This window comes from Carettochelys insculpta, chromosome 7 (genome assembly GCF_033958435.1).
Source record: "Carettochelys insculpta isolate YL-2023 chromosome 7, ASM3395843v1, whole genome shotgun sequence".
In the NCBI taxonomy this organism is placed as follows: domain Eukaryota; kingdom Metazoa; phylum Chordata; order Testudines; family Carettochelyidae; genus Carettochelys; species Carettochelys insculpta.
The window spans coordinates 26,096,035-26,111,607 of NC_134143.1; the positions used below are offsets into that span (position 1 = coordinate 26,096,035).

The 15,573-nt window shown below is 54.1% G+C and overlaps 1 protein-coding gene across 1 annotated transcript in view; it reads left to right on the forward strand.

Moving 5' to 3' along the window:
- CABCOCO1 (ciliary associated calcium binding coiled-coil 1) overlaps positions 1-15,573 on the forward strand; it is a 393,177-nt gene that overhangs the window by 202,000 nt on the left and 175,604 nt on the right. The window contains exon 2 of the mRNA XM_075000157.1: positions 15,192-15,463. Coding sequence (XP_074856258.1) covers positions 15,293-15,463 — 171 coding nt within the window. The 5' untranslated portion in view covers positions 15,192-15,292. The remainder of the gene's footprint in view (positions 1-15,191; positions 15,464-15,573) is intronic.

Sequence of the window (15,573 nt, forward strand, 5' to 3'; positions counted from 1 at the left end):
GCATAGACTTCTCACAATCAGTGTTTTCTGAGTCTGTAAATCTTGATGAGGGAATGCTGACATTAAAGTTAGCATGTGTACATATATAGCTGATATTATATGTACATTAGAGACCTAAATATCATTTATGTCAGAATCTAATCCATCTCTCCTTAAAGTCAGTGGGAGTTTTTCTAAAAAACAACAAGGAACACAATCTGGCTCAAAGCATTTAATTTACCCTCCTTCAGCTGCTGTGCACACAGCAGGAATATTGCCACTAAGAAGTTTATATGGGCATAAAAATTCACTATAAACTCTAGGAAATTATCTATTGGTTTAAAGTTGCATTTATGATTTCAGAACAGTGTGTTTACAACTACAATTGCATTTTAACTACTATAAATTTAGAAATAAACTAGTTTAAATATAGTCCATGATGTACAGTGGAGCACATTTAGATGTCAAGGTATTTTTAATGCAACTCAAGCCCCAAATAATAAGGCTTGGTGATTACAAAAGAAATGAGGAACGCATAACTAGCCATCAGTATTTTTTAACTATCCTACAACTCTGGGTTCACTTTCCTTCAGATTTCTACTGAAATCACAACTGCATATAATCAAGCACTGAGAAGGACTGTACTTCAGTTTACTTCTATTCCATTTCTCTCCCAACATATTTTTAAATTTGTGTATTAGAAAATGCACAGTGGCTGCCATTTAAAAAAGTAAGCATTTGAGGAGAAGTACCATACACATGCCACAGCTATTTCCCATATTAGATAGCTCGAAGGGGAAGGCAAGATCAACTTCCTTGTCCTAGCTTCTTTCTTCCCTGCCTCACCTTTGCACCTGTTAATGACTATGATCTCTCTCACTGACTTCCCACTTGCAACCCAGCCACCTGTTCTTCACTTGCTCCCTCCTAGCTATTAATCTCCCTTCTCCCAACCACACCCATCCTTCTCTTGTCTCCTGGTGAACCTGCCCACCTTCTCTGGCTTCTTTCCTGCTGTATACAAACATATCCTTATTTCTCCCATCCTCAAAAACCTATGGCATAGTCATCTCCTATATCAAAGTGCAAGTTACATGGACCCACTTTAAGGCCACTCTGCTACCACACCCACATCAATAAGAATCAGACCTCTGTGCTTGACTACACTAATCTCGCCACCTATCACTCTGTCTCCATCCTCTTAACTCACTGAGGCCGCGTCTACACGTGCACGCTACTTCGAAGTAGTGGCGCCAACTTTGAAATAGCGCCCGTCACGGCTACACGTGTTGGGCACTATTTCGAAGTTGAAATCGATGTTAGGCGGCGAGACGTCGAAGTCGCTAACCCCATGAGGGGATGGGAATAGCGCCCTACTTCGAAGTTGAACGTCTAAGTAGGGCACATGTAGACGATCCGTGTCCCGCAACATCGAAATAGCGGGGTCCGCCATGGCGGCCATCATCTGAGGGGTTGAGAGATGCTCTCTCTCCAGCCCCTGCAGGGCTCTATGGTCACTGTGTGCAGCAGCCCTTAGCCCAGGGCTTCTGGCTGCTGCTGCTGCAGCTGGGGATCCATGCTGCATGCACAGGGTCTGCAACCAGTTGTAGGCTCTGTGGATCTTGTGTTGTTTAGTGCAACTGTGTCTGGGAGGGGCCCTTTAAGGGAGCGGCTTGCTGTTGAGTCCGCCCTGTGACCCTGTCTGCAACTGTTCCTGGCACCCTTATTTCGATGTGTGCTACTTTGGCGTGTAGACCTTCCCTCTCAGTGCCTATTTCGATGTGGGGCTGCCCAACGTCGAAGTTGAACGTCGACTTTGCCAGCCCTGGAGGACGTGTAGACGTTATTCATCAAAATAGACTATTTCAATGTTGCTACATCAAAATAAGCTATTTCGATGTAGTGTGCACGTGTAGACGTAGCCTGAGTAAGTGGTCCACAGTTATTGTGTCATCCTCCTCACCTTATGCTCTCTCTTGGATCCACTTCAGTCCTGTTTCTTCTTTGTCTGTTCCTCTGAAACTGTTCTCACCATAGTCTTAAACAACTTCTTCCTTATTGTGTCTCAGGCCAGTACAGGTTGATTCTCTCTTGTCCGGCACTCTTGGGACTGGACTGGTGCTGGACAAGACAATTTGCCAGACCATAGGAGGTCAATATTGTCTAACACATTGTCAACACTTCCACTGCTTACCGGGCTTTTAGAAGACATTTAGGGATAAATTAGATCTTAATAAAAGCACAGAACACTGAGAGCCAGGGTTGGTAGCTGGAAATGAACTGTATGGAACCAAGGGAAACATGGCCACACCCATGATAAGTGGCTGTTCAGCTAACTAAAATCACGCCAGATTACAGATGTTGCCAGACAAGAGAGTTCCAGATTAGAGAGGTTCAACGCATACTCCATTCTTATCCCTCTTTGCCATTTCTGCTTTATTTGATATTGCGGATTACTCTTTCTTCCCTCACTTAATGTTTTCCCTTTGGCTTCTGTGGTTTGCTTTAGTGTCAAGCCATAAGAATCCACATACTTTTGTGCAAAGTTACAAGTTGGTTCAGGATCATTTAGAAAACATTACTAAGACTTTTGCTAAACCAGCTTTTAAGGTTGTACAATAATTTGAAAATTGGAGTTTTACATTTCATGGCAAATTTTTCTCTGAAATATAAGTGGTGAGAGACCTCCAAGTATCCCTTAGAGAATAGAACCCATTGTACAATGCTTGTAACATATAATTATTTTTTAAAACCTTGCTGTGATAAGTGCAGAAGCTGTTAACCCCCTCCCCTCCAGAAAATTGGAATTATTTCACAGTTGATGTCTGAATCATATTAGTGGGTAGTGAGGGTTGCATGTTTCCCATTTCCTAAAGATAGTGGATAGATTGTATATGTCTCTGTGCAAAATCATTTAATTCAGCAGATTGTATATATGATCATAAAGCTGACAATATGTTTAGTTTATGAAAGACTGTTTAGTTTAGTTTAGTTGTGCAATATGTTTCATTTATGAAAGACTGAAATTCAATACACTGACTTAAAATCATGAAGACAAAATGATATAAAGACATTCATCCTGGATATATGATTATATGTTGTCTGACTGCACATTACTTTCTGTTGATATTTAGGATAAATAATTCACTACAGATATTAAATAGAAACATGATTGAAAATAAGGATATATACACACAAATATATATATAGTAGGTAGAATTTTTGTTTTTATGACCTACACTGTCAAAAGTATCTGTATTACTGTATTACTACTTAATGGCTTGGAAACAAATTGCAACTGCATGGTAGCTAATTTATAGCTATGTGGAGTTGACTTGTGTTTAATGAGACAGATGCATACAATTATTGCAGTCACACTGAAATTGAGTGGCTACATCAGCATATTTTTAAAATTGAAACACGAGAGTTTCTCTGACCAATTACTGCAGAATATGGCACTACTGTCACAAAAAAAGAGAGCGTTTGTGAGGTATCAAATTCATCTGTGAATAATGATCTCCAAGAGAGGTTAAATGCACTGAGTACCAAATGTGAATTGCTGCTGTTTTCCTGGATGTTAACACAATCTGTTTCCATTACAACTGTTTGCTTAAATCAGTGCTTCTCCATGAAACGAGCAATATCAAATTGAAAATAAAGGGAAAAGATCATTATTTCAACAAGTCAGTGTAACTGATTATGCCATATGTTTGGTAAAATGCTGAACAAACAAGCTGGGTCTACATGTGCAAGAAACTTCAAAATATCCAGCCCTCTTTTGAAAGAATGTGAGGAGTGTCTACATGTGGAATACATTCTTTTAAAAGGAAATCAAAGGAACATGGTGCAGCCTTAAAATCCCAACCCCGATCCCCTGTCAGGAAGAGGGTCCGCTTTCTGAATACTCTTTTGAAAGAATACAAGTATAGACGCTCCATAGCCCACTCTTTCGAAAAAGGAGTCCGCCATGGCGCTGGCCAGTGGGGCTCTATGATCTCTGTGTCTGGCCTCCCATAAAGTGTTATGGACCCAGAAACCCCATGGCAGAAAGCTGAGAGTGTGCTAGCAGCACAGCCACAAGCTGACTGCAGCATGCCCTCTCACCTACCCTCCAAAACTGAAAACAACAAGAATCTCCAGCAGCTGCCCGCCACGGGAGCCCCAGCCCCCACCTCCCAACAATGGCCCTCACGGGGACCTGGAAGAGAGGGGAAAAAAAGGGCACCCTCCTGGATGGAGCAGAAGCTCAGAGACCTCCTCAGCCTCTGGAAGGAAGAGGAGGTCCTCAGAGAAATGTAGGTCAAGTGGCACAATGCCACAGCATTAGCGTGCCTGGCCCATAGACTCTTCACCCATGGGCACCTGGAGCATACTGCAGACCGAGTTCGCACTAAGGTGAATGAGCTCTGGTAGGGCTATGCCCAGGCCCGGGGTGAGGCCAGCCACTCCAGCGCAGGTCCATCCACCTGCCCCTACTGCAGGGAGCTACGGACCATCCTGGGGTCCCAGAACAGCTCCCCACCACCTGCCATCCTTGATACATCTGCGGACGAGCCACAGCCAGAGGCAGAGGGGCAGCCAGGACCTGGGAGCCAGGAGCTGGACCCCACTGCAGAGTGTCAAGTGAGAAGGGTGACCTCATGATTGATGTGCCCGCCCTGTCATCCAGCTGGGTGACTGGGAGCTGGGCATTGCCAGACCTCATCGAAGGACCCTCTGGTAAGTAGATGGCAGGGTGTGTACCCTGGCCTGTGGGGTGGGGGCAGTGCATCTGTCAGCCAGCCAGCCATGCACATGACCAGTGTTCCCGGGTTGGACACTTCCCAGCCTTGCATGGCACCTGGCACCCCATGACGGCCGCCAGCAATGGCCAGCACCTGCTCCTGTGGACAGTGCTGTGACCCACATGCATGGTGAGAGGTAGTCCGGGCTCGACAGCACCTGGAGGCTGTTCCACATGGACTGGGAACCCCTACTTGCCTGAGGTGCCCCATGGCAGCCATGCCTTTGGATGGGATGTGTTGCCCCCGGGAGGGGGGATGGTGCCCCAAGGGGGAAGGTTGTGGCCCCACAGTCATGGCCTCAAGAGCCATAATGTGGAACTGACACACCATCCTTCTCTCCATATAGCTGTGCCATTCAAGGGCTGGGAGAGCCCCATGCCTCTGTCATCCCAGAGAGCCCCATGGCAGTGGTGGTGAGTGCCCCAGCATCCCCCACACTGCACGATGTCAGGCCCACAGTTGGAGACCCCCTTGGTGGACGGAGGGTTATATGGCCAGCTGCCGCTAGGCTGAGGTGACTGAGTAGCACCTTCACCTAACCAATGGTGGAGGGTGGCCTGGGACAGGCTTGTGGCCAACCTGCAGGACATTAGTGGCATCTTATGGGAGCATGTGGCCAATGTGGCCCACCTCCTTGCCCCCACCCTGCCAAGCCCCCTGCTGGGCCAGTCCCATGGCCATGCCTCCCAGTGCTCCCTGCCCCATCTCAGCCCCACTGAGGACCCCAGACTTGGGGAGTGAGGGGATGCTGGGGCCAACGGGGCTCCTGGCCTTCCACCCCAGCCCTGGACTGATCCCTCCTGTCCCCCATCCAGGTTGAGGTCCCTCCCATCCTCCCCCAAGGTGAAGTGTTCTCCTCCCTCCCTCTCTCCAGAGGTTTATGTTCATTCCGGTAACAGTTTCAGTAGTGGGTAGTAAATGTTTTATTTGACAAACACCCCCATGTCCATGCTCTTTGTGGAGGAATGGTGAGGGGTGGATGTATGGGTGTGGTGGTGGTGGTGGTGAGGAGGGTGAGTGATGGATGTGTGTGGAGGATGGGTGTGGGTGGGGGTCACTGGTGCTCATCAGTGAAGCTCCATTGGAGAGGCCTCCCTCATGCAGAGCCCATCTTGGTGGGCCTGGCAAATGGGGGCAGCTCCTGGCTGCTCACGCCTGGGGCCAGACTTGGCCACCCACCATGCACAAAGACATCCCCCTTCCCCTCCATGATGTTGTGGAGGGTGCAGCAGGTACCCACCACCTGGGGCATGTTCAGCACCCTGACTGGCAGCCACAAGGGGAGACACCATCACCACCATTTAAGGCACCCAAAGGCCTGCTCGACCACGTTGTGGGCCTGGTTGATGCGGATGTTGACTGCCTTCTGTGTGGGGTCGAGGTGGCCCATATAGGGCTGCATTAGCCACGGCTGCAAGGAGTAAGCATCATCCGCCACCCTGCAGAGTGGCATGGTGACATCCCTGACCAGCATCTCCCACTGGGGGACAAACTTCCTGGTTTCCCGCAGAGCCCGACGTTCCGGAGCACACGTGCGTTGTGTGTCCAGCCAGCCCAGGCAACATAGACGTCCGTGAACTGGCCTCTGTACTCCACCGGGCCTGGAGCACCACCAAATGGTAGCCCCTTGCTGTTCGTGTATGGGTCAGAGCTGTGTGCTGGAGCACAGATGGGGATTTGCGTCCCATCCTGGGTGCCGAAACATTTGGGAAGCTGAGTGCAGCAAATCCCGTGACAGCGGTGTCTGGATCCCCCAGGCAGATGACCCTGTGGAGGTGCGTGGTGTTGATGGCTCGAATGACCTCCACAGGAGGGAGGATGTGCACTTTCATGAGGGCGTGATGTGGCATTCCTGCCCCCCTGCCCCCTCCGTGCCCTCTCAGCCCCCTCCCTGCCCCCACAACCCCCTTCCCACCCCCCACCACCGAAGGTTGTCCTTGCCCTGGATCCCCCTTCCCCGCTCCCCTTGGAGGACAGGTGACCCAGGCATGGCCTACCTCCATGAGTGTGGCCCCGACAGTGGGCTTGCACACCCCGAACTGGTGTCCAACGGAGTGGTAGGAGTCCAGGGGCCAGCTTCCATATGGCTATGGCAACCCACTTCTCGAGGGAGAGAGCAGGCTGCATGCAGGTGTCCTGGTGCCTGAGTGCAGGGGTGAGCCAGTTGTAGGGCTCATGAAAGGCCTGTCTGTTCGTACAGAAGTTGTGGCTCCATTGGGCATTGTCCTGCTCCCCCAGCACTAGGCACTCCCACCAGTTGGTGCTGCTGGAGTGGCTCCAGAGGCTCTGGGGCACATGAGGGGGTGGTGGGGTCCTGGGCAGGGGGACTCCATGGCCCCGGGGGGCTGCTCAGCCACTCGAGTAGATGGGGGGCAGCTGCGACAACAGTGCACAGCAGTGCCAGGCACAGTCTCCAAAAGCATTGTCTCCTCAGCCAGGAGCGGCAGCTGGGACTCCACGCCAGTGCACGCTGAGCTCTGCTTGGCTGGGGGCAGCTGGGCAGCACTCAGCTCGTGCAAGCTGGGGGTGTTGGGGAGGAGCCCTTTAAGGCAGAGGCTGGCTGCAGCCCCAGAAGGACTTGTTGGCCATGCGACCCCGTCCATGGCATTTCTGGCTCCCTTCTTTGGAAAAAGTCCCAGGAGCCATATGGATGCCCCCTTTCGAAAGAACACAGTGGTCTTTCGAAAGGACGGATCGATGGTTCGATACAATTTTTATGTGTGGTCACTATTTTTCGAAAGCCACACTTTCAAATGCCCTCATTCGATTTTTGGCCTTTCAAAGGAGTGCTTATGAGTAGACACAGCTACAACAGATAAAATATTTTTTGGTTATTAAACCAAGTGTAATCAACCCCATTACATCCACTCATCCACCTCTATAAGGGAATCATATAACTATAGAAATCAAAAACAAATCCAGTGACTACATTAAAATTTGTGAACCAAGTGGCACCGCCAATACATTGGCATGAATGTATAGTCCCAATAGTCCTCTCAACTCATAGTCTTTTCGATCTCACTGAGACTCTAGGAAATTAATTATAAAATGAAATTATAAAAGAATCAGTTCCCAAGATTCCAACTATACAACTAAGAAGTCACTTATGGCTTTCCATGCCTGTTACAAATATAAAACATAACTGAGCACAATGTACAAAATAGTTATCTTCTATACTCAGACGTAAACTCACGTCCTCATGTTGTTCAGCCTGTTAAAATTAACAAACCTGTGGTAACACTATATAACAACCAGTTAGCCTCTACATTGTCAAGTGGGAAAAGTGCCAGTGATGTCAGACATATGATCATAGCTGCGTCTACACGTGCACGCTACTTCGAAGTAGCGGCACTAACTTCGAAATAGCGCCCGTCACGTCTACACGCGTCGGGTGCTATTTCGAAGTTAACTTCGACGTTAGGCGGCGAGACGTCGAAGTCGCTAACCTCATGAGGAGATAGGAATAGCGCCCTACTTCGATGTTCAACGTCGAAGTAGGGACAGTGTAGACGATCCGCATCCTGCAACGTCGAAATTGACGGGTCCTCCATGGCGGCCATCAGCTGGGGGGTTGAGAGACGCTCTCTCCAGCCCCGCAGCTCACTGGTGGCCGCGTGGAGCGGCCCCTTAAAGGTCCCCTCCCCCTCCCTGACTGCAGGAGGCTGAGGCAACGTGCAGGCTCCTGCCTGCACACGCGGCGGCGAGCCTGCACAGCCCTCAGCCCCTGACAGCAGCCATGGCTGCCCAGCAGCGCCCCCAGCGCCCCCAGGGGACCCCCCCCAAGAGGAGCCACAGCAGCCAGGGCAGCCAGAGGGCCACGCAGTCTGGGAAGTGGCAGCGGGGCCCCTCTTGGACGGAGGCCGAGATGCGGGACCTGCTGGGGCTCTGGAGCGAGGAGGAGGTGCTCCAGGTAATGGGGAGCAAGAGGCGGAACGCGGATGCATTCGCTCGGCTGGCCGACGGCCTGGCTGCCCGCGGTCACCCTGCCCGCACTCCGGACCATGTCCGGAGTAAGGTGAAGGAGCTGCGGCAGGGTTACGCCCGGGCCCGGGATGCGGCCAGCCGATCTGGGGCCGCCCCCGTCACTTGCCCCTTTTACAGGGAGCTCAGGGACATCCTGGGCTCCCGGCACACCTCCTCCCCTCCGGCCACCCTTGACACCTCGGCTGACGAGCCCGAGCAGGCCCTGCAGCCGGGCTCCACCCCGGAGGTAAGCCCCGCACCCCGGGGGCCCCCCCCGGAGGCCATCCCCGGGACATCGCGGCAAGAGGAGGAGGAGGAGGAGGAGGGGGGCTCCTCCTCCACCGATTCCAGCCTGCAGATCCTCCTCCTGCCATCCCGGAGCAGCAGCAGGGCCTCCGACCCCCGGGGATCTCCGGACCGTGGGAGCGGACCCACAGGTAGGTACCCCTCTCTGGTGGACACCCCGGGGCTTGAGGGGCGGGGGGAACAGAGATGTGTCCAGGGCCCCCCACACGCTCACATGGCCATGGCCCCAAGGACACCAGGGCCATGGCCCTCACAGCACTGCAGCCATCAGCCCCTGCCCCCCGCCACCCTGCATGACAGTGCCATGCCCCATCCCCGGGCCAGGGGGGAGCGGAACCTCGAGGGGCCCCCGGGCGGAGGGGGTGGGACACCCCGCAGCAGCAGCATGCGATGGAGTGTGGGGAGTGCCAAAGGGAGACTCAGGCTACATATGAGCCACCCGAGCCGAGGAGCTCCCAGGGCCAAAGGAGGATCCTGGCGCTACAGCTGGCAGGTGACACCTCTGCCCTGAACAAACAGGAGGGAGGAGCTGAGCTGGCTTGGAATTGGGGGGCGAGGGCGGGGGCCACAGGTAGAGGCTAGGGGAAGGGAGAGCTGGTAGGCAGCCAGCCAGAGGAGGGGGAAAGCTGCATCCCAGAGGGGCCCCCCTTGGGGTCTTCTCCCCACAACGGGTTGGAAGGACTGTCTCTTCCGACAGCTGGTGCTGTCACTCCTGCCAGAAACTGGCCATCTGTGGCCTAAGAAACCTCTCCTGCTCTCAGACCCTGCGGGGTGAAGTGAGAGTCGCTCCCACCAGGGGACGGGCTGCAGGGCAGGGGGACCCCTGAACCCCATCCATCACAGCAGCATCTCCCGGGGACGGGGATGGGGAACCTGCAGCACAGGGCGGGGGGGACAAAGGCCACGGCTCGGGGCCCACACTAACGCCTGTCTCCATTCTTCTTTCCCCCCTCCTCTCCTGTGTCCTGCACCTGCACCTGCACCATCCGAAGGACCGGAAGAGAGCGCCGGCGAGGCATCGGTCGTCCCGGAGACCCCTCCGGGACCCTCGCTCCAGGGCAGCCCCTCGGCCGAGGAACCACCGGCCCCGCGGAGGGCCAGACGGCGGACCCCGCGCCTGCTACTGGCGGCGGCCACAGACCCCCAGCTGCTGGCCATCCTCCGCCGGCAGCTGGAGGTCTCGGAGCAGCACCTCCAGCTGCAGGAGCAGGCGCTGGCCTGGCGCAGAGAGGCATGGGGGGCCTTTCTGGATACCATCAATCGGCTGATTGATTCCCTGGCCCCCCATGCTGCGCCGGCCGCGCCACCGCCCGCCATGCCTGCTCCTGCAGCCCCACCACCGGCTGCTCCAGCCGTCGCCGGGCCGTCTGCCGTCGCCCCACCACCTCCCCGCGAGGGCCACCGCGCCGAGGGACCCCTGGAGCCACCCGAGACTCGCCGGCGCCGCTACCTTCCGGTGGAGCCCGCTCCCACCCAGCCACGCACCAGACTGCAGGCCCGGCGGAGCTCCCGGCCGGGCACGCCCACTGCTGGGCTGTAGGGGCGAGGGGCCCGGGACGTGGCCCCCCCCCTTGTTGGACAGACTTTGGGGACTGGGTGGGTGGTGTGGGTGTTTCCCCTGTTTGCCCCGTCCCCCCCGTACATAGTTCTCCCCGTTCTCCTCCCTGCTTTTTGTTTTTCTTTTGATGGCACACAGTGCTTTCATTTTTATTGTTGTACATAGTTTTATTTGTGCCCATCTTGGTTTTGTTGAATGTTTGTCCCTCCTTTTTGGTTTCTGTTTCACATATATATATTTTTTTATTTAAAAAAAAAAAATTCGTGAGGACAAAAAAAACATTTACGTTCACCCACAAGTTCGTGCTGTCATTTCTCCTGGACAAGTGGGGGGGGCAGTGGGGTGCTCCATGGTGTGGGCGTTGGGGCAGGAGTGTGGGGGAGGAAGGGGCGGGCAGTAGGGGGCCTGGGCAGAGTTCACCCCGCGGCCTGGTCGTCGAAGTGGGCCCGCAGGGCCTCCCGGACCCGGGTCCCCTCTGGGTCCACCTGCCGACTGGGGGCAGCAGGTGGCTGGAGATGTGCCCTGCCAGCCTCGGCGGCCCAGCCCTGAAGAAAGCTCTCCCCCTTGCTCTCCACGAGGTTGTGCAGGGCGCAGCAGGCACCCACAATCTGGGGGATGTTGTTGGGGCTGGCATCCAGGTGGGTGAGGAGACATCGCCATCGTCCCTTGAGGCGGCCAAATGAGCGCTCCACCACCTGGTGCGCACGGTTCAGGCGCTCGTTGAAGCGCTCCTGGCTGGCGGAGAGGTGGCCCGTGTAGGGGCGCATGAGCCACGGCCGGAGGGGGTAGGCCGCATCCGCGATGATGCAGAAGGACATGGTGGTGTCCCCCAGAGGGATCTCCCGCTGGGGGATGTAGGTCCCCGCCTCCAGCCGGCGGCACAGGCCGGAGTTCCGGAACACCCGGGCGTTGTGGGTGCTGCCAAGCCAGCCCACGTAAATGTCCTGGAACCGCCCCCGGCTGTCCACCAAGGCCTGCAGGACGACTGAATGGTAGCCCTTCCGGTTGAGGTATCAGCCTCCACTGTGGTCCGGGGCGCGGATGGGGATGTGAGTCCCATCCAGAGCCCCGAAGCAGTTGGGGAAGCCCAGGGTGGCAAAGGCAGCGACAGTGGCACGTGGGTCCCCCAGCCTCACGAGCCTGTGCAGGAGCATGGAGTTGATGGCACTCACGACCTGCAGAGAAAGCACATGGGACAGCCCCAATGAGGGGTGAGCAGGGTGTGCATGGCCCTGCCCTGCCCTGCCCTGGCCCCCCTGCCCTGCTCTGCCCTGGCCCCCCTGGCCTGCCCTGCCCTGGCTCCCCTACCCTGCCCTGCTCTGCCCTGGCCCCCCTGCCCTGCTCTGCCCTGCCCTGCCCTTCCCTGGCTCCCCTACCCTGCCCTGCCCTGCCCTGGCCCCCCTGCCCTGCTCTGCCCTGCCCTGCCCTGCCCTGGCTCCCCTACCCTGCCCTGCCCTGCCCTGGCCCCCCTGGCCTGCCCTGGCCTCCCCCTGTGGGTTCTCTTACCTCCATGAAGACAGCCCCGATGGTGGCCTTTCCGACGCCAAACTGCTGCCCCACGGATCGGTAGCTGTCCGGAGTGGCCAGCTTCCAGACAGCGATGCCGACCCGTTTCTCCACAGGGAGGGCACGCCTCATGGCAGTGTCCCGGTGCCTGAGTGCGGGGCTGAGCCACTGGCACAGCTCCAGGAATGTCTGTCGGGTCATCCTGAAGTGGCGGACCCAGTGGTCGTCGTCCCACTCCCCAAGCACCAGCCGCTCCCACCAGTCGGTGCTGGTGGGGTAGCTCCACAGCCGCCGGCGTGTGAGGCGGGGGGTGGAGCGGGGTGCTGCAGGGGGAGGGGCTGAGCCCTGCTGCCCTGGGGGCATGTCCTCCCCTGGGGCAAGAAGGTGCTCAGCTGCCCCCAACATGACAAGAGCCAGGGCAAGCCCTGTTCCTGCCGGGAGGGCTGGGTGGACCTCTAGCTGCTGCTGCTGATGCTGCTGCTGCTGCTGCTGGGGGTCCATGACTGCGGCGCTCGGGGTCTGTGTGCCTATATGGCTAGTCAGACCGCGTGCTGTGCAGGCTGAGTGTATGTGGGAGGGGCCCTTTAAGGGAGCGGCTAGCTGTTGCCCCGGAAGCGCTAGTCCGCCCGTTGACCCTGTCTGCAGCTGTGCCTGGCATCCCTATTTCGATGTGTGCTACTTTGACGTGTAGACGTTCCCTCGCTGCGCCTATTTCGATGTCGGGCTGTGCAACGTCGAAGTTGAACATCGACGTTGCCGGCCCTGGAGGACGTGTAGACGTTATTCATCGAAATAAGCTACTTCGATGTAGGGTGCACGTGTAGACGTAGCCCATATGTGGCTAATAGACTCTTTGGTGGAAGAAAAACCGTCAAAAAGCAGGTAAGCAAACAAGATTCTGCTTCAGCAACTACCTAATACTTTTTATATGTGCAAGACATGGTCCAGTCCCATGAATGAAACCACAAGCAACAGGTCTGGTGGAGAAGACTTCCACCCAGCTAAGGTCATGACGAAGTTGGAAGGTGTTGGGCCACCACTTCCTTTAGCAGCAAGGTAGAAATTAGCTGGTTAGATACATCATCCATAGCTGCAACTCACAGTAATAGGAGACCCGTCAGATAATTTTAAATTGTTCATGTTCAGTTAGCCATCTTTTTGTGTTATATCTCTGAATACTGCCAAGAAACAGTTGTGCTGTGTGAAGATAACCATTGCAGCACAAAAAACACTATCTGGCCATGTGGTGGAGGTACATGGTGGTTCTGGTGAGTCTGTGTTTGATTATAACTTTCTGACAGTGTAAGGTGAGAACAGGATTGAGCATTAGGCTCAACCCTAAGGAAAGCCACACGCCTTTGGAGCATGTATTGACAAGCAGTCACAATCATACTAAGTGGAAAGCAAGATACTTGAGGTAAAACAGAAGCAAAAATGTCATTAGTCAAGTGACTTTTAAAAAGCATAATACGGTAGATGCTCAGTTTATGTGAGGGTTCCATTCCCACAGTCCCTTGTGCAACCTGAATTTTGTGTAGGTTGTGGGGTGGCTTTTCCCTGGCAGAATGCAGGTTCTGCAACTGGGGAGCAGCAGGAGCTCCTGAAACTCCTTTTGAAAGAAAAGTCTTGGGGGTGGGGGGGCACTTGGGGAGGGTTAAGCCTGCTGGTGGGTTGGGGCCATGGGAAGGGGGCAGAAGGGTTAAGCCTGAGGTGGGTTAGGGCTGTGGGGATGTAGAGTTGAGCTGGGGCCATGCATGGAGGGCCAGTTGAACTGGCGAGGGGAGAGTTGAGCCAGAGCCATGCATGGGGGTGGTGAGCTGGGGTAGAGCATGATCTGGAGCTGTGCGTTGGTGGTGAGCAGGGCTAGGGGGGTGGGTTGAACTGGGTCCACGGGAGGCCAGGGGCAGTTTGAGCCAGGGCTGGGGGAGTGGGATTTTAAGTTGTACTTAATTTGCATTAATGCAAGCTAAGTGCAACTTGAAATCACGCATTTTGAGGCTTTACTGTATAATTTAAAATTGAAGTCTTTGCCTTTATTGGTAAATTAGTCATATTCCCTGAAGGACAGAAAACATTCAGGAAGACCTGTAATGGAGATTAATTCCAAGGTCTGAATCTTCCATGAGGTGAAAACTGGGTCCCAGACACAAATGAGATTATTTTTAACATCGGGATAAATCTGCTTATGTCTGATTATTTCTTAAATAATTCTTCTCTAATCAATATTTCAAATTTCCCAAGGTATCTCTTCCCAGATGATTTAGTACAGTACTTAAATCTTTATTGTATTTACTTTCCTGTTTTCCCATTGAGCATATAATATTAAACTTTAACCTTCCTACCATTAAATATATTTAACAATAAAATAGTGATACTTCAGTTATATAGGGATCTACAGTTTCATAGAGCTTTATAAATATTGATAAAATAATCCTTAGAGCTTTCTGAGGTAAATACACACTCATTAGATCCTTTTTACAGCTGGAGAAATGGAAACCTAGAGAAGCTAAAGGGAAATTTTTTCAAAAGTATTTAGAAACCAAAACATACAAATAGAAATGTAAGTGTTTTTGAAAATTCTTCTTGATGCCTGTCTGCATGTTTATGTGCCTAAATGCCTGTACAAACCTGATCCTAGCTACGTCTACATGTGTATGCTACATCAAAATAGCTTATTTCGATGTAGTGACATTGAAATAAGCTATTTCAATGAATAGCGTCTACACTTCCTCCAGGGCTGGTGCCATCGACATTCAAGGTCGACGCTGGGCAGCACCACATTGAAGTACGCGCTGCAGGGGAGCGTCTACACGCCAAAGCAGCACACACCAAAATAAGGGTGCCAGGAACAGCTGCAGAAAGGGTCACAGGGCGGACTAGCACTTCCGGGGCAACAGCTAGCCGCTCCCTTAAAGGGCCCCTCCCAGACACACTCAGCCTGCACAGCACGCGGTCTGCAGAGCCACAAGCACGCACATCCGTCGAAGCAGTATGGACCCCCAGCAGCAGCAGCCAGAGGTCCACACAGCCACCCCTGCAGGAGCTTGCCCTGCTCAATGCTATGCAAGAGGCAGCTGACCACCTTTTATTCACAGAAGAGGAGCTGCCCCCAGGGGAGGAGGAAACAACCCCAGACCTTGCTGCCCTCTGACCCCCCGCACCCCGCTGCACCTGCCGCCGGCTGTGGAGCTACCTCATGAGCACCGACTGGTGGGAGCGGCTGGTGCTCGGCGAGTGGGACAACGAGCACTGGCTCCAGAACTTTCACATGAGCCGGCAGACATTCCTGGAGCTGTGCCAGTGGCTCACCCCCGCACTGAGGCACCAGGACACTGCCATGCGGTGTGCCCTCACGGTGGACAAACGGGTAAGCATCGCTGTCTGGAAGCTGGCCACTCCAGACAGCTACCGATCCGTGGGGCAGCAGTTTGGCGTGGGCAAGGCCACCGTCGGGGCTGTCCTCATGGAGGTAAGAGG